At 37.7% G+C, this 25178-nt stretch overlaps 2 protein-coding genes and 1 long non-coding RNA gene across 3 annotated transcripts; all 3 read left to right on the top strand.

The window, feature by feature from the left end:
* Positions 1-392: 392 nt before the first annotated feature.
* LOC116215279 (protein RALF-like 32) lies at positions 393-1146 on the top strand. Its single transcript, XM_031550923.1, has one exon. It carries the CDS (start codon positions 506-508, stop codon positions 860-862), a length of 357 nt encoding a protein of 118 aa, XP_031406783.1. The 5' UTR covers positions 393-505; the 3' UTR covers positions 863-1146.
* A 14878-nt stretch (positions 1147-16024) lies between these two features.
* Positions 16025-16781, top strand: LOC116213160 (protein RALF-like 32). Its single transcript, XM_031548001.1, has one exon. The coding sequence runs from the start codon at positions 16141-16143 to the stop codon at positions 16495-16497; it is 357 nt and encodes a 118-aa protein (XP_031403861.1). The 5' UTR covers positions 16025-16140; the 3' UTR covers positions 16498-16781.
* A 5693-nt stretch (positions 16782-22474) lies between these two features.
* Positions 22475-24731, top strand: LOC116212994. Its single transcript, XR_004157977.1, has 2 exons — positions 22475-23546; positions 23923-24731. It is a non-coding gene; the product is annotated as an uncharacterized LOC116212994 (long non-coding RNA).
* Positions 24732-25178: the final 447 nt, after the last annotated feature.

Genomic DNA, 25178 nt, shown 5'->3' with positions numbered 1-25178 from the left:
ATTTTGTGGTGCGGTGCAATGCGGTGCGGACAACCGTGATTTCTTTATGGTGCGGATGTGGTTTCCAATTTTCAAAACAGCGGCGGATGTAGTGTTCATAAGGTGTGCAGTTTTAGATCACAGTGCGATTGCGATTCTCGTGATATCCGCACCATATCCACACCACTGCCATCCTTACTACCGCTGCACTAAACTCCAATTCTCCATATCCTAATAAATCATTGAATTTGAAAGAGGTGGTCTCACCGAATAAATATAAAGCTAAAAATGTGATCCCTGCCGTTCAAAAGCCCAAGTGGAGTGATTGTCGTTGACTTCTTTCCACGTGATAACCTAAATGTGAAAGCTTATAATATTATTCAAGCACTTCCAAGTTCCATCATGACATGTTTGTGAGGTGCGGAGTGTTTTTATATTTTTTGCACGCTTCCACCAAAATTCCAAATGCTCTTCATAGGTCAGGGACCGCAGAGAGCCCGCTAAAGGAAGAAAGAACAAGATAACTATGAGCAAACACAACACCTTCTTCCTACAGTACAACTTCCTGATCGTCTTCCTCGTCCTTCACCTCCCTGTCTCCTACTCGAGGACGACGTACGCAGACACCGCCACGTGCAGGGGCTCGATAGCGGAGTGCGATGAGCTGGCCACGGAATTTGAGTTTGATTCCGAGGTGAGCAGAAGGTTCATGGAGGAATCGCGGCACCTGTCGTATGGGGCTCTCAGGAAGGACCAGCCAACCTGCGGCGGTGGGGCCAGAGGCCAAGCTTACAGCAAGAGTGATGGCTGTGGCCTCCCTTCCCAGTCGAATCCCCATAGCCCCGGTTGCTCCAAATACTACCGTTGTAGGTCGGATTCGTAAGTTTGGTCGTCCTCGTTTTCATAAATGTTACGTTCTGCAATATTTTCAATAAATTCCGTGGTATATGCACCCTTCGAAATGGTATATGCAAAGTAATTAATGTTGAACAATTAATGAAAGGATCAATATGAGGTTAACTCACTTCCCTTAACTTTAGTTTCTGTGTTCTCCCTGTGTTGAGGAGCAAAGCTCAAATTAGTTTAATTTTTCTTTTGGGGCAACCAATGTAAATGACTCGCAATAACAGCTGATCGGACGAAAGTATCAATTCTGATCATTCTATATGGGAAAATTCTCTGATGCCACCATGGGTACTGTGATTCTGCTTAACACCAGTTGAATCGCCCAGAAAGAAAGAAAGAACGTGTGAGAGAGGAGGAACAATCCGATCAGTGGAGCTGCGGCGACTCTATCCCTTAATTGTACCGTAGAAGTTCCCCGCTCTGATATTTTCTAGCCAAACACATTAATCAACCTCGCAAAAGAGAGATCGAGTTAGTAAATGTGCACCATTCTTTAAGTTTTCGCTCAGTACGGTATTTGATTGCATTAGACATTTTTTTTGTCCCTATAATGTCTTCAAAAAACACAATACAAGCCTGAAAGAATTCCATGGGTAATTTAAGCCAGCAACTGGGCGAGAATTATTCTCATTCTATAATCGAGTCATGAAAAAATTGTTTCACCTTCCAACCCATGAGTCAACGACTTGGTCCACCGTGCCAAATTTTCGCAGGCTTAAGCTGAGAAATTCGAGCATGGGTCTCCCATGTCAGTTCTTGAATATATATGTGCTGAAATTTCTTGCTTGGCGCCTAATTAACACATAAAATATTAGGGAGGAATACGCGCGCCTCAACAACATCATATTTGGTTGTGAACCCTACATCCTCCGAAATTGGCGCTTGTTGAAGCTACAAGTGGTTGACCCACGTGCACGTGGTCCATTCAGCTTGCTCCAAAGAGGGTAATGCTTTTAGCACCAGTTGACTATAAAATTACTCTAGAGAACTCTCGAGTGTTTGCATGGACGAGTTCGTCCTAATGTTAAAGAGAAATATATCCGCCTGTTTACACTTATTTTTCGTGATTCATGAAAATATTTGAGCCGTGACATGTGTATGGTATCTCGATAATTTTCTCGAATTTTGGAGAAATATTGGATCAGATTTGAAGAGGCAGACCGAGACTATGGTGGGGTAAGCTGGTTTGATTAAAGGCTTTAGTCAGGAAGAAGGCCCAAGGTTTCATATTTTCAGCCCAATTTTTGGAGCTCAATTGAGGAGAAGCCCAGCCATATATAAGTTTACGTAATTAAGGCACAATTTAATTTTGTTTTTGGGTCTTAAGGCGTCCTCAAGACTCCGATGTATATACATCGTCTTATCGGAATTCTGCATTATCAACTTTGGCGTATCTTTATCCTTCTCACGTGTAATTAAACAAATAAAATCTTACTCCAGCCGTAAAAGAGAAAAATGGGCAATCCATGAACGAATTACGCAGTGAGTTGAATTATATTGACATATTCATATGTCAAGCATAAAAATTCAATTACCATGCATACAGAATATAATTATTACATATGTGGTCACGCCAACAGCAAGAATCTCGATCAATAGAGAACACCCATAATCACACCATACTGAAAATTACTGCACATGAGCAATCTTCTTGAATTATTTCCAACATACATCCATCCATCCAGCTCAACACAGACTTCTCCGGCAACTATAGGCCGATTATTCTCCAAACCAAGCAGGACGCCAGTGCTCCCATCTTTTCCGTCTATTAAGAGGGACACTTACTGATACTCCACAATCATCCGCGAGATGATCAAATCTGACTCGATTGATCCCGCGTCTTGATCAAAAGCTGAAAAAGTACGGTATATGGATCCACTGGCTGTGGTCTTGAAGGAGCAGTAGTTCATCGTTCAAGTCCAAGCGGATCGTACTGCTATATTTTAAGGTCGATGTCTATCCCAGAGATTTCATGTCTCTACCAGGACTAATGATGTCCCATTTCCTTGCATATGTCCATGCCCATGCCCATGTCCCTGTCCATGCCCATGCCCATGCCCGTGTCCTCTACCAAGTCCATGTCCGTGATGCCCGTGGCCGTGATGATGTCTACCTGCATGTCCATGGGCACGGTGCATGAGCTGCTCCAGAAAAACATCCCCAGCTCCGTGCCTGAAGTGATGACGGTGCCTGCCATGGCTTCCCAGGCCAAAATGTTGGCCAAGCCTTACACGATGACCCCAGCTGTGCATATGACGCACACATCCACGACGCCCTACATGTCCTTCACCATGGGGAAGGTGCTCGTGGTGCTGATGGTTATGGTGGTGTCCTTGATGAGGCATCCTCATCGTCCGAGTCCTGATTTGCCTGATGTTTGTACTGCAATGTTCTCTGAGAGGAAACGTAAGGATTTGAACAGAACAATTGATTATGAGCGAGGAGAACCTGTGTTAACCAATGCTCTATTTATAATAGATGATTGATTGATATATAGGATAAGGTGAATGTCGTGTGGTCCACGCTCCCCCATCTATAAGGCGGTGCCATGTGAGAGTGAATTACACGGATTCAACGCGCATCATGAAATGCAGATTCCTTGGAATTCCTCACGTTCAATTTCTATTTCGGCTTTCTTACTTAGCAGCTAAGAAAGATGATTATCTTCCCACCAAAAAAAGAAATGAAATCTAAGATGATTTGATGAAGTAGCTTCATCATCGATTTGGGACCAAGAAGTTATTCAATTGATTCTTTAATGGGACTCTACATTATTAAAGAAAGTGTAATATAGTGGAGCTGAGACTGTTCATACTCTTTTATTAATTATTAAAATTTTTATTTCATACACTAAATCCATACACCTCTCTTTTAGCCGAAAATTGGGACTCTAGCTTCCATCATTTTAGTTGCTTTTCATCTCCCGATTTTTCACTATATTTTGTATTATGACCCTTTACATCCGGACACACTTTAATACCCTTTTGGTATTAAGATTTTCTCTGTACAATGCGTCCATCCAGACTACAGGTTAAACAAAATATTAAAATGTATACATGTGGGACCTCATTGGAAGAAATTCTCCCACAAGTGGACAAATATTGTCAACACCTAAAATTCAAAGACCTATGATCGTATGAACCTTTGAATTTATGGAGGGATGAAGAGGTCACTGCTTACCTAAGCATTTATATGATATGGAAAAAAGATATACAATAGTATATCTTTTTACTTTTGTATCAATTTTATCATAATTTTTAAAAATTATATTATATAGCATATTATTTAGGATGTAGTGTCAATTATGGTATGACGTTAAATTTTCTATGAAAATTAAACAAAAGGTTAATGCGTGATACATGTGAATAAATAATGAGTCCAAACCCTTGCCACTTGCTGAATAACTCATATTTCGACCCGTCCGATGCCCTTTTATCCACCCGAATCCATCACCATCAATGCCCGAATCTCATTCCCTCTTATTCGCATGCGCAATTGCTTTTTCTGAAAACAATCACGCAATCACTAGGAGGAAAAAAAATCATATATTGAAATTATTGCAGTTCATATAGTGAAAAATAGATGAAAATTTATTAGAAAAAAAGGGAAACTCATGCCTATCAAATGAAATGCAAACTTTAGTTCGTTTTCTTCTATGGGAACAAAAGGGGGAGAAGTGTGAAGAGAGAAACTGACAAGCACATGGGTGAAGAGCGGGAAAAAATGACAAAGCATTCAACTGAAGAGAAATTTGGAGTTGTATTGATGCGAGAGATGTGTGAAGAGGCGGGAATGGAATTTGAGAATTGATGATGAGAGAGTCGGGTGGGAAAAAGGGCATTGGGCATGTAGGAATGTGGGTTATTTCGCATATGGCAAAAGTCTAAGTCCACTATTCATCCACGGGCGTGCCACATCAGCCTTCCATTTAATTTTTACAAAAAAATTTGACGTCATGTTAGAACTGACACTATACCGTAAACAATGTGTTATATAGTGTAATTTTATAAGGTTGTGGTAAAATTGACACAAAAATAATATGTTGTGCTATGAAATATATTTTTTCCTATATGATATAAGCTGATGGGTACAAGCAGGGGCGAAGCCAGGATTTATGTCGAGAGGGGGCAAAAATATTATAATAAATATAATTTTGGGGTAAAATTTTAAAAATTCAAAGTTCAGGGGGGGCAAGGGGGCAAAAATATTAAAATAAACATACTTTTGGGATAAAATTTTAAAAAATTTAAAGTTCAGGGGGGGCAATTGCCCCCTGCTAACATGCTGGCTCCGCCCCTGGGTACAAGTGGATAGAAGATTGAGGGTCCACCATGTCACTTCAATATTAAAACTTAACTCATAATATCTAGGAGTTGCCATGTACATTATGAAGTCTTCAAGAGAAGGTGCTCTAAGCACTCCTAGAGTTGCGTATTCCCTGACGAGATAGCAATATGATTTTTGCATCGACTATTTATGTCCTCAACAGACCCAGACAAGTTTTAACTAATTTATATAGCTACACCATATATCCTAATGATGATGATGATGATGGTAAGGATAATATTAATAGTGATACAATCAAAATTAATTAATTTATAGTATTTTTTTTTTGCTTAAAATTGGCAGTCATTTGAGTTCAATAGTCACCATCCCAATCTTGTTCTAGAAATACAAGAAATCTACAAAATAAGGACGGCAAAATCTGTCTCTATTTCGTCCCTAATCGACCATAGGGATGGAATAGAGATAGATTTTGCATCTAGGTAATTTTACCGTTGCAAATTAATTGGCATGTACAATTCCGTCTTTATGTATTGAGACGGATTTTTCTGTTTCTATTCATTCTCATTGAGACGGAATTGAAATGAAACTTTTCGACTGTGGTAGACGGATAAAAATGTTGGTATTTCGTCCCTATTTTAATAGAGACGGAATATGGATGGAATTTTCCGTCTCCATGACATCGAGATTTTCGTCTCAAGAGGGCTATAAAGACGGAAATTTTTTGTCTCTAAAATATAGATAAAAATCTCTTGAAATTTTTTATTTTTTAGTTTTTCAATTTAAAAAATATAAATAATTGGGAACGCTCTAAGGAAGCCAGGCCATCATAGCTGAGCAAGCCCTCAGCATGCGGGAGCATTGTGAGCCCACGCCTCCACTTTGCACTGGACGAGATTCGGTCCTGTGCCTCGACATGGCACATGCACACCTTACCAATATTCTATGCTCTAACTTCTACCTTCTTTGTACAATTAAATATAATCTTAATACACATTGAAGCATTTTATTTATAGATTGACATCCAATTTTCTTTTTCTATCAATAAAAAATATTATTAATAAGAACAAAAGAACAAAAAACTGTAATATTGATCGTGCATAATTTACCATTTATAAGAGCTTCATATATATATACAATGTTCTTATCTCTAAGTTAGGGTTTGATTATGAAATACTCAACTGAATTGAGCATATTCTGAATCAGTAAGACTTACCTGACAAAAAACAAAAGAAGCGTGATGCAGAACCTATGGATGCTTTAGATTCGTCGAAGATGCTAATATGCAGGGCGCCGGTGGGGGTAAAGGATTGTCAGATCGAAAGCAAAGAGAAGGAAAATGGGATAAGCTGTGCTCTTTTCGCAATAATCTGTGAAAACAATGAATATAGCGTGCATATAAATTTTACATATTATGGACGAAATTGTGATAGTATTTTCCATCTCTATAAAAAGGACATAACTTTCCGTCTCAATTTTGTCTCTGTGATAGGGATGGAAATTTCCATCTTAATTTCGTCTCTATGATAAGGACGAAAATATACATCTCAATTCGTCCAAATATTTTAAACAAACTGCACGATCTTAAATTTTCGTCTCTATTTACATAGACAAATATTTCAGTTTGAATGTTCGTCTTTTTGTATATGGACACCTTTTTTTTTACGGAATCGTTCGTCCCAACATTAGGATATAGCTTTTTGTCTATAAAAATTTGACACATAAATTCCGTCTCAAAATCCATCTAAACTACTTCTGTCTCTTTATCGTTCATAAATCTGTCTCTAATTTTAGATAGATTTATTTTCGTCCCTGTTACCCGTCCCAATGAGGCAAAATTCTTATAGTCGTAAATATAAAGTTGCAACAAAAGCACATAAAGATTCATTTAGTTTGTGCAAAATATTGTCAATAATCTATCCATATAATTTATTTATACTAAAATTAAAAATAAAATTTAAAAAGAAAACACAACATAAGTGAGAGTAATAATAAGTATTCACTCGCTCAGGTATCTCCAAAAGGACATAGTTTTATATAAAAGTACGTAATCATCAAGTGTTAGCTATTATTATTTTTTTCTTAGGGGTTTTAACATCATATATTATCCCATGATTTGACATTTTTCGCAAATCTATCCCATAGTTTAAAAAGTTCGTAAAAAGGTCCAAGGTTTACATTTTGTTCTGAATCTATCTAGATATTAAATTCTCCATCAATCATTGACGGATTTGCTGATATTGCACAAAAACAATATTGCCATGTAAGCGCCATCACACATAAAGCCTAGCCACGTCAGCAAATCCGTCAATGATTGGTGAAAAATTTAATGTCGAGATAAATTAAGGACAGAGTGCAAACCATGGGCCTTTTTTACGTACTTTTTAAACCATGTGATATATTTATAAAAACGTCAAACCATAAGATATATGGTATTCAAATTGTTTTTTCTACAAAGATAGCCCATAAGATTATTATAAAAGGAAATAGGAATGTAAATACAGGGAAGCATACAAGTAATCCATCAGTATAGAGTTGAACCTATAATTACTTGATTCCTAAGTGATGGCGTTTGCCACATCACTACGCCCCTTTTCTTGTTATCATATTATTTTAAGTGAACATAATTAATTAATTAATTTTTTTTTAAATTTTAGGCAATATGATGTAAGTTATGGTTTGTTCTTACTAATTGTTACAAAAATTAGTTGTTATGATTTAACTTCTTTTTGTGGATAGAAATTATATTTGATAGGACTTATTTGTCCCTTTATCTATCCAAAGGGGTATTTAAATAAGTAGTAAAATATATATAAGAAAAGTTGAAAAAGATTAATTGATATAATGTGAAATTCTTTCGATGAATGGACTTATTAGTTTCTCTATCAATCTAAAGTGATTTAAATTTGTACCCAAATAATATATTAAAAGTTTTTTTGGTAAAGAAATATATTAAAAGTTGGCAAAAGGATTCACGTGGCTTCATATAAAGCAATCCTTTTCTCATTTCTTGTATAGCTAGATAGATACATGGAAAATTTTATGGTGCAACTGAAAAAAAAAATTACACTATACAATTATGTAAATTACTAAATATGTGAGTTAAAAGTTAAGTATTTGACTAAGAAATTAAGTAGTGCTTTTGGAAACGTGTATCTTGTTTAAAATATTATGTAAATTTAAGTTTGGATATTGATTTCCAAAATAAAACTTATAGGACTAATTTTTGTAAAATAAAAATTATTGAACTGAAGTTAAAAAACGTAAAACTTATAGGAATTCTTTCGTATACTATTCATTTGAATTGTACCATCTTACTCTTGGACCAACCTCGCTATTGATACTTTTTTTTCGATTACAAGGGAGTCCATGAACTTAATATAATGAAATGTAAATTTTGATATCTAATATAGGGACACATGTAGTCCCATTGAGGGGTCGAACTCACAATTGATACTTTGTTTATGAAATGAAATGCTCCATGATCATATATAAGTTTTGATTTTTGGGCACATTAAAATGTCGTTAAATTAAATTACTGGGTGCGCATTATTCAGGAGTCTTGACTCGTCCAATTATGAATCTATTTATTTTCCATTTCCGATTATGGGTTTTAACGTCACTTTTTTGGGAATTCTTGTCGTCTTTCACGTACATTTTCATTTCTCACTACCAAACTATAGTGTTGTGTACCAACATCATTGGATCACGTAATTCTATGCACAGTTTCCTCTAAATGAGGTATAAGTTCAAGTCTTGTGGTCCAAGAAAACTTACGATCGAGGGATAATTTCTCATAGGGACTCATTGGGTTTCATTTCATGTACCAGGTGGTGTATCCCGGGATAGTGTTGTGTACAACAACAAGAGTGTCTTGTACTACATTACATGGTTATGCGTCTCTATTGTGGGTATAGTTCATGTGTAGGATCTTGCTTTTTTTTTTTTCCAGTTCAATTACTGGTGTATTTTGGTAATCATTGTTGTGTATATTATGCTCAATTTTATTAGTAAGTTGATAATATGCTCTTACCAAAAGGAAGTATACTGCTAGGAGAACATACTCATCTAATAATCGATTAATTAAATGAAATATTGCGCTGGCTGTAAATAAAAGAGTAAAATTTCCATAGCTCCATGCACAAATTGTGTCGGAAAAAGTAATCTTTCAACGGAGGCTCAATCTTATATCAAACATAAACAATTCCTTTCAAGTACAATATATGCACAAAGTAAAATAGCAGACGAGGTGTCTACATGAATAATTTCCAACATTTAGCTTATCAAACAAGTTTCTTCGGTACTCATAACAATCGGTCGATTATACTATAATACAAGCAGTATAGTTAAGCTTCCACCCTGCTGTCTACTACAACGGGCTCCAACTGATATTCAACAATCATCAAAGATGATGGCAACTGTCAAGATTGAATCTGACTTGATGGATCCTATAATTGGATTTTTCTAATCTGATAAGGTAAGAAACAACAGTGTTTGGATCCATTGGGGGTGATCTTGAAAGAGCAAATACGTACGTCTATCATTTATTCAAGTACGACAATTGGATTACTTCTAGTGCTATGATGACCGAGATTTTCTCTCTAGGTTAGCATGGACGATGATGTCCATGCCCATGCCCGTGTTGATGAAAGTGAGTTCTTCCATCACCATGTCCTCCATTAATTAAGACCATGACCTCCCCTAAGTCCATGCCCATGATGGCTGTGATGCCCATAACCGTGAAGTTGTAGTCCAACTGCATCTCCATGGGGACAGTGCATGAGTTGCCCCAAAAGAACCTCCTATATGTGGTGCCCCAGCTGATGATGGTGCTCGATATGGTTTCCTAGACCGTAATGCCATTCGAACCTGCGGACATGCTAACCGCAGTCGTGAATACGATGCCCATGACCGTGATGCCCTACATGTCCTTCACCCTGCTGATGACGAAGATTGTGATGGTAATAGTAGTGGTTGTGCCCTTGATGAGGAGACCTCTTCATCGTCCACGCCTTGCTGAATTGCTTAATGTTTGTATTAGGATATTTTCTTAGTGAAATCGCCTATAAGTGAGCAGATTGTTTGATTATCTATGAGGAAAACTTCTCGTTCCTGATGCTTTATTTATAATGGTTGATTGATAGGATGAATGTTTAGCCAACTCTTTTCCCATCTATGAGGCGCTGCAGCATGAAAGAATTTACACGGATTCAACTCGCATTGGAATTTAAATAGCTATCGATATTGCTGCTTTCTTAGCAATTAAGTATGTATGCTTACGAGAAAGAAGGTATAATGTAGTTGTACACATTCTCGATTGTAATCAATAGAGTTTGGGTTTAATTTCACTAGAGCAAAACATTGTTCTATTTAAAATCATGAAAAAATATTGAAAAATTTGTCGATGATCTACCCTATCTAATCCCATATTTTCATAATTCTGAAATTGCCCCTGCCTCTTCCTAAAATACAACCGTTCTCTTTCCGCACCCAAATTGCCACTCTTCGCTCCCAACTTCCTCTGTCTTCCCTCTTATCCTATGTAGGCCTAATCAGATCTACCCTTGCCCCATTAAACCCTTTCGCACAAAAACGTCTCCTTTGGATCTTTTGATAACTGTTCGCTCGATCAATAAATACAAGAACAGAACTGCTCCCTCCCTCTCTCCTCTCTTTTGCTGGCTCTCTCTCTCTCCCTCTATCTTGCTGGCCTCACCCGGCTGCTCTGCTTCCCAGGCCATTCGGTAGCCATAGCCGGTCACTTCGCCTTGCCCTCCAAATGGAGACATTCCCCTACAATTCTGGTTTGCTGGTTTAAGTGATTATTTTATTGGCAAGATGGTTGGTTTATGTATCCGAGCGTTTGGTGCTCTGTCAGTTAGTTACAAGTTAAGAAAAAAAGAATGTAAAAAAAAAAAAGAAAATATTATAAATGATGATCTAAACTAATTAATCATTAAGTAAAAAAACACTTAATAAAATAAGTAGAAAATTTTGATTTAATGAAATAAGTCATTTGTTCACTTATTGATACTCTTTAGTCTTTATCCCTCATAAAACTTCTTTCATCCTTATTCATTCCTCCCCTCTTCCAATACATTTATTCCTTTAACTAATTAAGTGTTTAATTTTTAAGCATTTAATTTATCAAACACCACCTTAGATGGGCTGCTTGAATTTCTAATTGCAGAGGTAATTGATCAATTTGATGTTGTTATTTCTTAGATTTACATATTTGTATCCTTACGAAGAATTATATTCTCAATTTGACGCAGAAAAAAACTACACACCCATATGATGCATGATAAAAGGATTCAAAGAAGCAGAGGTACATCAAATTCTCTCACTTACATGAATCCTTTTGAAACCAAGCAGGTACTTTTATGATTTATCGTTAAGGCAATTCTTTTGGTTAGATAAACATGTTTATAGTGTATTAGATTGCAAACGATTCCATTTGCCAAATCTCTTAACTTCAGGAGGTTTGAGAGTATTTATGAGGAAGAAACCATTGGTATGATTATGTTAGGGGTACTGATCCAAGAAGCCTTGAAGCTGCCTTATGGAAAATTCCATTTATTGATCTCAATGAAGTTTTATGTTAGTTTGGCAGTAATATTTTTTGTAATTATCGATAAATGGATAAATTATTATCTGCCATTAGAATGACTTTAGATCTTCATATGGTACGAAGCAATGGACTTGCCCTGCTGATTCATTTAAATCAAATTAGACGTGTAATGTATCTAATGGACTTGTCCTGCGATGAATTTATGTGGTAATTTTTTTTAATTTTATACTTACATTGCATTTCCAGCACTTTTTGGGTTGCAATATCAATGTATGCTTGCAACCTTCATTATATCCTTATCATAGGAAAGTTTCGTTTTTGCCCACCAGTTACTGAATAGAAGCCTTGGGAAGTAATGAGTTTAATGCAAGGAAATTAAGCTATCAACAATTCTGTGCATTTTGCACAGTTATCATTCAGTGACATTTGGATATGGATCCAAGGAGCTGAATATTGTTGAGATTGATCATGAAACCAAGAATTATGGAGACCCATCTGATCTTTACATGGGCTTCTAATTCCATATTATGCTAATTTTCTTGGTTTTTTGCATGTCGAGATGGTTTGAGATTGTTAAGAATTTAATGTATCTTTTGGCTTCAGTTATTGTCTGGTAGTTTTGGGTCCCAGGAAGTGAAGATTGATTTCAGATTAATAATGGAACCATGACTATAAAAGTCTTTTGATGTTGAACAAGCTTTTTCCGCTTTTGTTTATTCAAGGCATGCATACAAAGTACAGTGATTGTGCTTAATAGATTGCATCAGGCAGTCGTCCTGGTCGTTACTCAAGCTTTTTCCAGTGGTTACATGTCCTGCCTTTTTGAGCATTTGTTGGCTGTTTATGAGCATTTGAGTAAGTTCTCTACTTCTTTTAGATTATACAACAGGGAAAGCTTATACGTTGATATTAAAAACAATTACCGCAGATAACTAATTATAAGTTTTTCACTTATAGACTTTATTAAGGTCAAAAGCAAATGAGATAAGAGGAAGGAGGTATGGTCTCATTCTTTTTTTTTCCCCTTAATCTAAAACTTTTATATTAGATAATATAATAAAGATGACGGTAATGAATTGGAGACTGGCTTCTGATATATTGAGTTTAATTTTATTCAGATTATTAATTTAACCGTTTATAACCTCATTATATTTTTCAGGTTACGTTACTTACTAGTGATTTAGATTATCAACACCATATAACCTCGTTGTGCTTTCCATATTTCGTTACTTATTGTCACTGTACTTTGAACATAAGTAATCCATTTTCTTGCAATGGCATTTGATCTCATGGTGGCATCCTTTTTTAGAGTTACACGGCCAATGATCCTTAGAAAATGTAATACTGTATCTCGGCTCCCCGGTTTATGTGCTTCCTTTGTTTTCTTACGTCGCTCTTTAAAATGAATCTTTGGTTTACGAATTGGACATAGGTTGCTTATTCATTGAGCTTTAATATGTTACTTTTAATATTTCATCCTTCATAACCTCATTCTATTTTTCAGGCTACTTTGCTTACCACCCTCGTCAGGCTTTTAGCATAACTAATCAACCTACTAGAAATGCTTGGCAAATTAATGCTTATATTATCAATGTATCCTTTGTAAGAACTACAATAACAAGAAATAGAAATGGGACCTACTTGGACTAAAAGTTGCCTGCTTAACATAAAAAATATTTCTAAATTACGTGCATGATAATTTGTGTTTCATGCAGGTGGAGGTTGTTGTTAGCTTATTTGGAACGATTTTCCATGCTAATATTGCAAGTGCGTTCATTGACGTACTTTTGACTTGTTCGTAAATCCGTCTTCTCTTTTCTTCCAAAGGAAGCGGTCTTCCCTTACAAACTCCAAAATAATTAATTTGCGTTTGTAGCTTAAGAAGCATCTCAAGGTCACTATCTGTGTAGATGAGTATACATCAAAACTTATGAGAAGGCAAAGGACGCATGGATTACGATTGTAGGCGAAATGGCGTTGGACGCCGCCGTAGGTACTAAGATATAAGAATATGCATGCCAGTTCCTTTTTTATTATTCTATTTATTTTCGTTTAATAATGTTTATATAAGTTACTCACTCGATTCTCTTCAAACTGAAAGTCTTCAAGTTTAAGGTTTGGGTTCCAATTCATGAAATGAAATTATGTTCTTTTCATTGAAAAACTAGAAACTGTTGTTTTTTTTTGTCATTGTAAATTTTTTTACTAAGAGATTCCTAATTCGATACCTAATGAAACTATTTGTATCACTTTATTAATTGTTATGATTTATATTTTATTGTATTAAGTTTATGAACATTTCTTATGAATGGAAAAAAAAACTTTTTTATTATCATTACTCATTTAAAAAGGAAAAGAAAAAAAAAGACTGTCACTTTTCCCTTGTTGGGGAGGAGTCACCCAAGAAGTGATATTTATTATTTATGTACCCTGTCATGTCATTACTATGATTGGAAAAACACAGTACGAAGTGTTGTGCCACCCTCGAATTGACGCATAGCCCTCTATCTTTGGCTACAAATGAAAAATTGTGTGATCATATGATGTCAGTGAAGTGTGCAAACAATTTACTGGCTATAAATTAAGGTATTTCTCGAGCTAAAAACATGTTTCTTTGATGAAATCAACGCACATAATGCTTTTAAACTGGCAGGACTCATCAAAACGAAGAGACAGCAAGACGTAGTACTGAATTATTCCCGTTCCCTTTTATTACTCCTCCCCTTTTTATTCCCATCTAAATACGTTCAATTTTTCTCAGGTTTAGGGTAGGGGTGTTTGGGTCCGGATATCCTGTTTTTTTCACTTTATCTAGACCCTACTATGTAAGGAACAAGTTCTAAGATTTTGAAACCGAACAATACCCTGTTAAGTTCTGGAACTATAACCTATCCAAAACCTGTATTATACCACATGTTCGGGGTACCCTGTTGAAACTTATAAATTTTTTTTGTCTCACTAAATAAAATTAAAAATGTGTCATCCACAATTAATAATTACACAAAATAGAATGTCGACATAAATTTAGATTAATTTACAATATATCTACAATAAAGAGTAATATGTCTCATCAATCAATTCACAAAACTAAACATCCGTAATACGATCAGGCCTCACCGAGGACACACCGATCGTTGTGGAACCAAAGCTGCCGACAATAAGGAATATGAAGCTTCCACCGAGAGAGAGACATAGAGGGAAAGAGGGTAACACAAAAAGGAGAAATATATTTGAATATAATTAGGAAAAATTATTTGTTCCGATTCCGGTTTGGGTACCCTATATGGAGGAACGGGAATCGGAACCTGTTTTTACCGGTTCCTAATTTTAATAGCCGGACCCTACCCTATTATCAATACAAGTTACCCGAATCCTACCCTAACAGGTAGATTCCGACCGATTCCGAGTATACCCGGTACTTGTGCATGCCCCTAGTTTAGGACATACTTTTAATTTTTCGTAAAATCCATACATTTTATATTTACTCCAAATTTAGCGCGATCTCGATCTCTGTCAATTTTTTCGTCAAATGTTCTGTGCTAATACCACATCACTAAATTTAAAAATGAAATTAAAAAATTTAAAACAAACAAAAAGAAAAAAAAGGAAGAAGAGTGAGATTCCATTTCGAGGTCTCAATTTTGGTGAATAGTCTGAGGGGATATGGTTTTGATGAAAAAAACCGCACGACAACTTTATGTTTCTATACATATAAATTGTTTTCAACCCATTTTTCAAGCCCAAATTTCAGTCTCACTTGTTTTCTTAATCAATTTAATAAATAAAATAAAATTAAATAGATAGAATACTAATTTATGAATCATTTTTATTTAATAGGTTTTTATTTTATTTATTTCTTTAACTGTTATGTTTTTCTTGATTTTTATTTAATCTAATTTTGTGGTGCGGTGCAATGCGGTGCGGACAACCGTGATTTCTTTATGGTGCGGATGTGGTTTCCAATTTTCAAAACAGCGGCGGATGTAGTGTTCATAAGGTGTGCAGTTTTAGATCACAGTGCGATTGCGATTCTCGTGATATCCGCACCATATCCACACCACTGCCATCCTTACTACCGCTGCACTAAACTCCAATTCTCCATATCCTAATAAATCATTGAATTTGAAAGAGGTGGTCTCACCGAATAAATATAAAGCTAAAAATGTGATCCCTGCCGTTCAAAAGCCCAAGTGGAGTGATTGTCGTTGACTTCTTTCCACGTGATAACCTAAATGTGAAAGCTTATAATATTATTCAAGCACTTCCAAGTTCCATCATGACATGTTTGTGAGGTGCGGAGTGTTTTTATATTTTTTGCACGCTTCCACCAAAATTCCAAATGCTCTTCATAGGTCAGGGACCGCAGAGAGCCCGCTAAAGGAAGAAAGAACAAGATAACTATGAGCAAACACAACACCTTCTTCCTACAGTACAACTTCCTGATCGTCTTCCTCGTCCTTCACCTCCCTGTCTCCTACTCGAGGACGACGTACGCAGACACCGCCACGTGCAGGGGCTCGATAGCGGAGTGCGATGAGCTGGCCACGGAATTTGAGTTTGATTCCGAGGTGAGCAGAAGGTTCATGGAGGAATCGCGGCACCTGTCGTATGGGGCTCTCAGGAAGGACCAGCCAACCTGCGGCGGTGGGGCCAGAGGCCAAGCTTACAGCAAGAGTGATGGCTGTGGCCTCCCTTCCCAGTCGAATCCCCATAGCCCCGGTTGCTCCAAATACTACCGTTGTAGGTCGGATTCGTAAGTTTGGTCGTCCTCGTTTTCATAAATGTTACGTTCTGCAATATTTTCAATAAATTCCGTGGTATATGCACCCTTCGAAATGGTATATGCAAAGTAATTAATGTTGAACAATTAATGAAAGGATCAATATGAGGTTAACTCACTTCCCTTAACTTTAGTTTCTGTGTTCTCCCTGTGTTGAGGAGCAAAGCTCAAATTAGTTTAATTTTTCTTTTGGGGCAACCAATGTAAATGACTCGCAATAACAGCTGATCGGACGAAAGTATCAATTCTGATCATTCTATATGGGAAAATTCTCTGATGCCACCATGGGTACTGTGATTCTGCTTAACACCAGTTGAATCGCCCAGAAAGAAAGAAAGAACGTGTGAGAGAGGAGGAACAATCCGATCAGTGGAGCTGCGGCGACTCTATCCCTTAATTGTACCGTAGAAGTTCCCCGCTCTGATATTTTCTAGCCAAACACATTAATCAACCTCGCAAAAGAGAGATCGAGTTAGTAAATGTGCACCATTCTTTAAGTTTTCGCTCAGTACGGTATTTGATTGCATTAGACATTTTTTTTGTCCCCATAATGTCTTCAAAAAACACAATACAAGCCTAAAAGTATTTCATGTGTAATTCAAGCCTGCAACTGGGCGAGAATTATTCTCATTCTATAATCGAGTCATGAAAAAATAGTTTCACCTTCCTACCCATGAGTCAACAACTTGGTCCACAGTGCCAAATTTTCGCAGGCCTAAGCTGAGAAATTCGAGCATGGGTCTCCCATGTCAGTTCTTGAATATATATGTGTGATCTTTAAACAAAGTTTGGTCTGGACACAATGCTGAAATTTCATGCTTGAAGGAAAATGCGCGCCCCTCAACAACATCATATTGGGTTGTGATCCCTACAACCTCCGAAATTGGCGGCTGTTGAAGCCTCAAGTGGTTGACCCACGTGCACGTGGTCCATTCAGCTTGCTCCAAAGAGAGTAATGCTTTTAGCACCAGTTGACTATAAAATTACTTCGACGGTTGGATCCGCTGGTAAGTTGATAACAAATAGTAAGTCAGATTCAGGGTTCGATTCTCTCAAGAGTCGGCATCTGGGGTTTAATTAGCGGAGCTCAGGCCGTACAATATATCGCCCGGTTGACTAGTCGGTTGCTACGGCGCCAGACACCATCGATATAAAAAAAAAAAAAGACTATAAAATTACTTCAGAGAACTCTCGAGGGTTTGAATGGACGAGTTCGTCCTAATGTTCAAGAGAAATATAGCCACCTGTTTACACCTATTTTTCGTAATTCGTGAAAATAGTCGAGCCGTGACATGTGTACGGTATCTCAATAATTTTCCCAGATTTTGGAGAAATATTGGATCAGATTTGAAGAGGCAGGCCGAGACTATGGTGGGCTAAGCCGGTTTGATTAAAGGCTTTAGTCAGGAAGAAGGCCCAAGGTTTCATATGTTCAGCCCAATTCATGGAGCTCAATTGCGGAGAAGCCCAGCCATATATAAGTTTACGTGATTAAGTCACAATTTATTTTTGTTGTTGGGTCTTAACGTGTCCTCAGGACTCCGTTGGATACATCGTCTTATCGGAATTCTACATTATCATCTTTTGCGTATCTTTATCCTTCTCACGTGTAATTAACCAGATAAAATCTTACTCTGGCCGTAAAAGAGAAAAATGAGCGATCCATGAACGAATTATGCAGGAGGTTGAATTATATTGACATATTCATATGTCAAGCATAAAAATTCAATTACCATGCATACAGAATAAAATTATTACATATGTGGTCAAGCCAGTAGCTAGAATCTCAATCAATAGATTAAGAACACCCATAATCACACCATCCAGAAAATTACTGCACATGAGCAATCTTCTTGAATTATTTTCAACATACATCCGTCCAGCTCAACACAGACTTCTCCGGCAACTATAGGCCGATTACTCTCCAAACCAAGCAGTACGCCAGTGCTCTCATCTTTTCTCTGTCCACTAAGAAGGACCTCCGCGAGATGATCAAATCCAACTCGATTGATCCCGCGTCTTGATCAAAAGGGAAAAAGTACGGTATATGGATCCACTGGCTGTGATCTTGAAGGAGCAGTAGTTCATCATTCAAGTCCAAGTGGATCGTACTGCTATATTTAAAGGTCGATGTCTATACCCAGAGATTTCATGTCTCTACCAGGACTAATGATGTCCCATTTCCTTGCATACGTCCATGCCCATGCTCATGCCCACGCCCACGCCCACGCCCATGCCCACGTCCACGCCCATGCCCACGTCCATGCCCATGCCCATGTCCATGTCCATGACCGTGTCCTCTACCAAGTCCATGTCCGTGATGCCCGTGGCCGTGATGATGTCTCCCCGCATGTCCATGGGTACTGTGCATGAGCTGCCCCTGAAAAACATCCCCAGCTCCGTGCCTGAAGTGATGACGGTGCCTGCCGTGGCTCCCCAGGCCAAAATGTTGGCGGAGCCTTACACGATGACCCCAGCTGTGCATATGACGCACACATCCACGACGCCCTACATGTCCTTCGCCATGGGGAAGGTGCTCGTGATGCTGATGGTTATGGTGGTGTCCTTGATGAGGCATCCTCATCGTCTAAGTCCTGATTTGCGTGATGTTTATACTGCAATGTTCTCTGAGAGGAAACGTAAGGATGGGACCAGAACAATTGATTACTAGCGAGGAGAACCTGTGTTAACCAATGCTCTATTTATAATAGATGATTGATTGATATATAGGATAGGGTGAATGTCGTGTCGTCCACGCTTCCCCATCTATACGGCGGTGCCATGTGAGAGAGAATTACACGGATACAACGCGCATCATGAAATGCAGATTCCTTGGAGTTCGTCACGTTCAATTTCTATTGCGGCTTTCTTACTTAGCAACTAAGAAGGATGACCATCTTCCCACCAAAAAAAAGAAAAGAAATCTAAGATGATTTGATGAAATAACTTCATCATCGATTTGAAACTAAAAAGTTATTCAATTGATTCTTTAATGGGATTCTTCCTTATTAAACAGTATAGTACAGTGACATATAATCTGACTTGATAATTATAAGAGATTCAGTATTCGACACTCATGATATGATTGTTCATACTCTTTTATTAGCTATTATAATTTCTATTTCATATACAAAATTCGTACACCTCTCTTATAGCCGAAAATTGGGACTCTAGCTTCTACCATTTTAATTGCTTTTCATCTCCCGATTTTTCATTATATTTTGCATTATGAACCTTTTGGTACATCCGGACACGCTTTAATACCCTTTCGGTATTTTCTCTGTATAATGCGTCCATCCGGACTGTAGATTAAACAAAATAATAAAATGTACACATGTGGGACCTCATTGGAAGAAATTCTCCCACAAGTGGACAAATATTGTCAACACCTAAACTTCAAAGGCCTATAATCGTATGGACCTTAGAATTTATGGAGGGATGATGATGTCACTGCTTACCTAAGCATTTATATGATAGGGGAAAATATATACGATTCAATAATATTTTACTTTTATATCAATTTTATCGCAACCTTTTAAAATTACATTATATAACATATCGTTTAGTATATAGTGTCAATTATAGTATGATGTTAAATTTTTCATGAAAATTAAACGGAAGGTTGATGTGTGGCACATGTGAATGAATAATAAGTCCAGACTCTTGTTACATGTTGAATAACTTATATTCCGACCCATATGATGCCTTTTTACCCACCAAACTTCTTCACCATCAATACCCGAGTCTCATTCATGCCAATTCACATATGGAATTGATTTTTCTAAAAATAACCACACCATTAATATAATGAAAAAAAATCACATATTGAACTTATTACGGTTCATATAGTAAATAATAGATGAAAACCTATTAGAAAAAAGGGAAGCTCATACCTACCAAATGAAATGCAAACCTTACTTCGTTTTCTTTTATGGGAATAAAAGCGGGAGAAATGTGAAGAGAGAGATTGATAAGCACGTGGGTGAAGAGCAGGGAAGAAAGGACAAAGTGTTCAACTGAAGAGAAATTTACGGTTGCAGTAATGCGAAAGATGTGTCAACAGGCAGGACGAGATTCAGATATTGATGATGAGGGAGTCAGGTGGGAAAAATGGCATTAGACGCTTTTGAGGCAAGAGTTTAGGTTCATTATTCATCCACAAGTGCGTCACATCAGCCTTTCATTTAATTTTTATGAAAAATTTGACGTTATGTTATAATTGACATTACATTCTAAACGATGTATTATATTGTGTAATTTTAAAAGGTTATGATAAAATTGACACAAAATCAAAATGTTATGTTATGATTGCTACACTCAAAATGATATTTTATATAGTGTAATTTTATAAGGTAATAAAATTGACACAAAATTTGACATATATTTTTTCGTATATGATATAAGCAGATGGGTACAAGTGAATAGAAGATTGAGGGGGTCCACCTTGTCTCTTCAATATTAAAACTTAGCTTATAAGTATATAGGAGTTCCGTACATTGTGAAGTCTGCAGGAGAAGGTGCTCTAAGCACTCTCAGAGTTGCGTATTCCCCGATGAGTTAGCAGTGTGATTTTTGCATCGACTATTTACGTCCTCAACATGCCTAGGCAAGTTTTAACTAATTTACATAGCTACAGCATGTATCCTAATGATGATGATGATAAGGACAATAATAATAGTGATACAATCAAAATTAATTAATTAATTAATAGTATTTTTTTTGGCTTAAAATTCGAGAGTAGCAGCCCTCGATGGCCACCACCCCCAATGGATGACGTCGCTGGCAAGTTCTGGGCACACTAGCGCCTCACATTGGGAGTTGGTGGCTACAAACTCGAACGCCGGCCGTGGAAAGCACCCCCCGCTGGGGAAGGGCCGACAGTGGAAGTTCAGATTCTTCCCCCACCCCCCCCCCCCCCCCCCCTTCGCGGGGAATTTTGTCCAAGTTTCACGAAGATTGCTAGGATGCTAGATTTGGAACTAATATACACATTACATAGTGATTTACAGTTAAAATTTTAAAATACATACTACATTTGAAAAATGTTTGAAAATTATGTGCTTGTACAATCATAAACTATCCTATTGAACTGGTCAATTCAATCGTGGCCGTGTTCTCTCTATTGCAATTACCGTATCACATTTTTAATATGATGAAATGCAGCACGATCACAAGATACATAAAGACCCGCGCACGCACACATAAACACACACCCCTTTCCTCCCTCTGTTTTCTTTTTTATTATTTATTATTTTTAATATTATTTTGTCCACGAGTAGCGTCCATATATGTAAGGAGAGGGCTCACCATGAAACTAGCTCAATTTTCCTTTAGTGTTTTTTTTATGAAACTTAAGCGGTGTGCCACCTAAACTAGACTATATTTCTGATTAAAAAAAGCGAATAGTCTGAAAGGAAAGGATATGGTCCTGGTTAAAAAATCGCCCCGTAACTTTGTGTTTCTATACATATAAACTAGACTATATTTCAACCCATTTTCCAAGTCCAATCTCAATCTCACTTGTTTTCTTAATCAATTTAATAAAAAACTAATAAAATTACAGAGATAAAATACTAATTTATGAATTTTATTTATTTATTTATTAAGTTTTTATTGTATTTATTTCTTTAACTGTTATGTTTTTCTTGATTTTTATTTAATTTAATTTCGCGGTGCAGGGTGATACGCTGTGGATAATCGTGATTTTTTGATGGTATAGATGTAGTTTTCAATCTTCAAAACCGCGGCAGATGTGGTTCAGATACGGTGTGTAGTTTTAGACCATGGTGCGGTTGCAGTTCTCGTGATATTTGCACCATATCCGCACCGATGCCATCCCAATTACTGCTTCACTAAATTCCAATTCTCCATGTCCTAATAGATCATTGAATTTGAAAGAGGTGGTGTCGCCGAATAAATATAAAGCTAAGAATGTGATCCCTACCGTTCCCAAAGCACAAGTGTAGTGATTGTCATTGATTTCTTTCCACATGATAACCTAAATGCGAAAGCTTATAATATTATTCAAGCACTTCCAAGTTCCATCATGACATGTTTGGTGAGGTGCGGAGTGTTTTTATACCTTTTTGCACGCTTCCACCAAAATTCCAAGTGCTCTTCATAGGCCAGAGAGAGCAGAGAGCCCGCTAAAGGAAGAAAGAACAAGAGGAGAACTATGAGCAAACACAACACCTTCTTCCTACAGTGCAACTTCCTCATCGTCTTCTTCGTCCTTCACCTACTTGTCTCATACTCTAGGACGACGTACGCAGACACAGCCACGTGCAATGGCTCGATAGCGGAGTGCCACGAGCTCGCCACGGAGTTCGTGTTTGATTCCGCGGTGAGCAGAAGGTTCATGGCGGAATCGCGGCACCTGTCGTATGGGGCTCTCAGGAAGGACCAGCCAACCTGCGGCGGTGGGGCCAGAGGCCAAGCTTACAGCAAGAGTGATGGCTGTGGCCTCCCTTCCCAGTCGAATCCCCATAGCCCCGGTTGCTCCAAATACTACCGTTGTAGGTCGGATTCGTAAGTTTGGTCGTCCTCGTTTTCATAAATGTTACGTTCTGCAATATTTTCAATAAATTCCGTGGTATATGCACCCTTCGAAATGGTATATGCAAAGTAATTAATGTTGAACAATTGATGAAAGGATCAATATGAGGTTAACTCGCTTCCCTTAACTTTAGTTTCTGTGTTCTCCCTGTGCTGAGGAGCAAAGCTCAAGTTAGTATAATTTTTCTTTTGGGGCAACCAATGTAAATGACTTGCAATAACAGCTGATCGGAAGAAAGTATCAATTCCGATCATTCTATATGGGAAAATTCTCTGATGCCGCCATGGGTATTGTGATTCCGCTTAACACCTGTTGAATCGCCCAGAAAGAAAGAAGGAACGTGAGAGAGAAGAGGAACAATCCGATCAGTGGAGCTGTGGCGACTCTATGCCTTAATTGTACCGTAGAAGTTCCCCGCTCTGATATTTTCTAGCCAAACACATTAATCAATCTCGCAAAAGAGAGATAGAGTAAGTAAATGTGCACCATTCCTTAAGTTTTCACTCAGTACGGTATTTGATTGCATTAGACATTTTTTTTGTCCCCATAATGTCTTCAAAAAACACAATACAAGCCTGAAAGTATTTCATGGGTAATTCAAGCCTGCAACTGGGCGAGAATTATTCTCATTCTATAATCGAGTCATGAAAAAATAGTTTCACCTTCCTACCCATGAGTCAACAACTTGGTCTGCCATGCCAAATTTTAGCAGACTTAAGCTGAGAAATTCGAGCACGGGTCTCCCATGTCAGTTCTTGAATATATGTGTGATATTTAAACGAAGTTTGGTCTGGACACGATGCTGAAATTTCTTGCGTGGCGCCTAATTAACACATAAAATATTAGGGAGGAATACGCGCGCCTCAACATCATATTTGGTTGTGAGCCCTACATCCTCCGAAATTGGCGCTTGTTGAAGCTTCAAGTGGTTGACCCACGTGCACGTGGTCCATTCAGCTTGCTCCAAAGAGGGTAATGCTTTTAGCACCAGTTGACTATAAAATTACTCTGGAGATCTGTCGAGTGTTTGAAAGGACGAGTTCGTCCTGATGCTAAAGAGAAATATAGCAGTCCGTTTACACCTATTTTTCATAATTCGTGAAAATAGTCGAGCCATGACATGTGCGTGGTATCTCGATAATTTTCCCTGGTTTTGAAGAATATTGGATCAGATTTGAAGAGGCAGGCCAAGACAATGGTAGGCTAGGCCGGTTTGATTAAAGGCCTTCGTCAGGAAAAAGGCCCAAGGTTTCATATGTCCAGCCCAATTCTTGGAGCCCAAATGAGGAGAAGCCCAGTAAGGTGAGCCTATGATGGAAATTATATGCATTTACACATGTATATGAAGGTGAGCTCGAGAGGGGGCAGTGAAAGATTTTGGATTTCCTTTGACAGCCGAGTATTCTTGATTAAGCATGAAATATTCATGCAATATCTCGTGTAATCTCGAATAAATAGGTCAGATATATCTCTCCGATATATAGGTTGGTTAGGAGTTAATTTCCTATTTTGATATTATCTCGATATCGTATATTGTGGCGTAGCCGATTTCGATATATTCTCCAGGGTTTCATTATAAACTCCTATATATACGTGTCATCTTGTTCATTGTTAGGTCCTGCACATCAATTAATCAAACACGTACTTTCATTCTATCATGTGGTTATCGAACTTTCCCTTACTCGCACTTTCGTTTATCATACCCTTTCAATTCCCATTCGTTTATCCTTCAACAGATTCCCCGAGAATTGAAGCTATCATCGTCTTTGGAGCTCTGGCTCAAGCAGATGATTTGCGGAATGTGCTCGGAGGTTCTCTTCATCAATTTGCCAGTATGAGGGATTTTTAGAACCCCATATTGGATACCTTCTAATAGGCTGGTGAACTGGCAATGACTAGTATTGTTGGAAACTGTTTGTTAGCCTGAGATCACGCGTCGTTTAGACTCTCTGGTTGCTTTCTGGGATCTGTGGGGAACTCCTGAGACTTTCTATATGGTTGCACTCTAGTGTCATATGATTGACCATATTGACCCGGTTAGGAATAATAACCCGAGGTCTGTCAAGCCATCTTTTGTTAGAGTTTTGGCGAGTCGTAGTCGG

The sequence above is a fragment of the Punica granatum genome, chromosome 7 (assembly GCF_007655135.1).
Source record: "Punica granatum isolate Tunisia-2019 chromosome 7, ASM765513v2, whole genome shotgun sequence".
Taxonomy (NCBI): Eukaryota; Viridiplantae; Streptophyta; class Magnoliopsida; order Myrtales; family Lythraceae; genus Punica; species Punica granatum.
Note: the sequence above shows the minus strand (reverse complement) of the source record. Positions and strands in the feature narration are given on the sequence as shown.

What these genes read in the sequence shown, in the direction of transcription:
- LOC116215279 (XM_031550923.1), top strand. Translation starts at nt 506, where the DNA reads ATGAGCAAACACAACACCTTCTTCCTACAGTACAACTTCCTGATCGTC.
- LOC116213160 (XM_031548001.1), top strand. Translation starts at nt 16,141, where the DNA reads ATGAGCAAACACAACACCTTCTTCCTACAGTACAACTTCCTGATCGTC.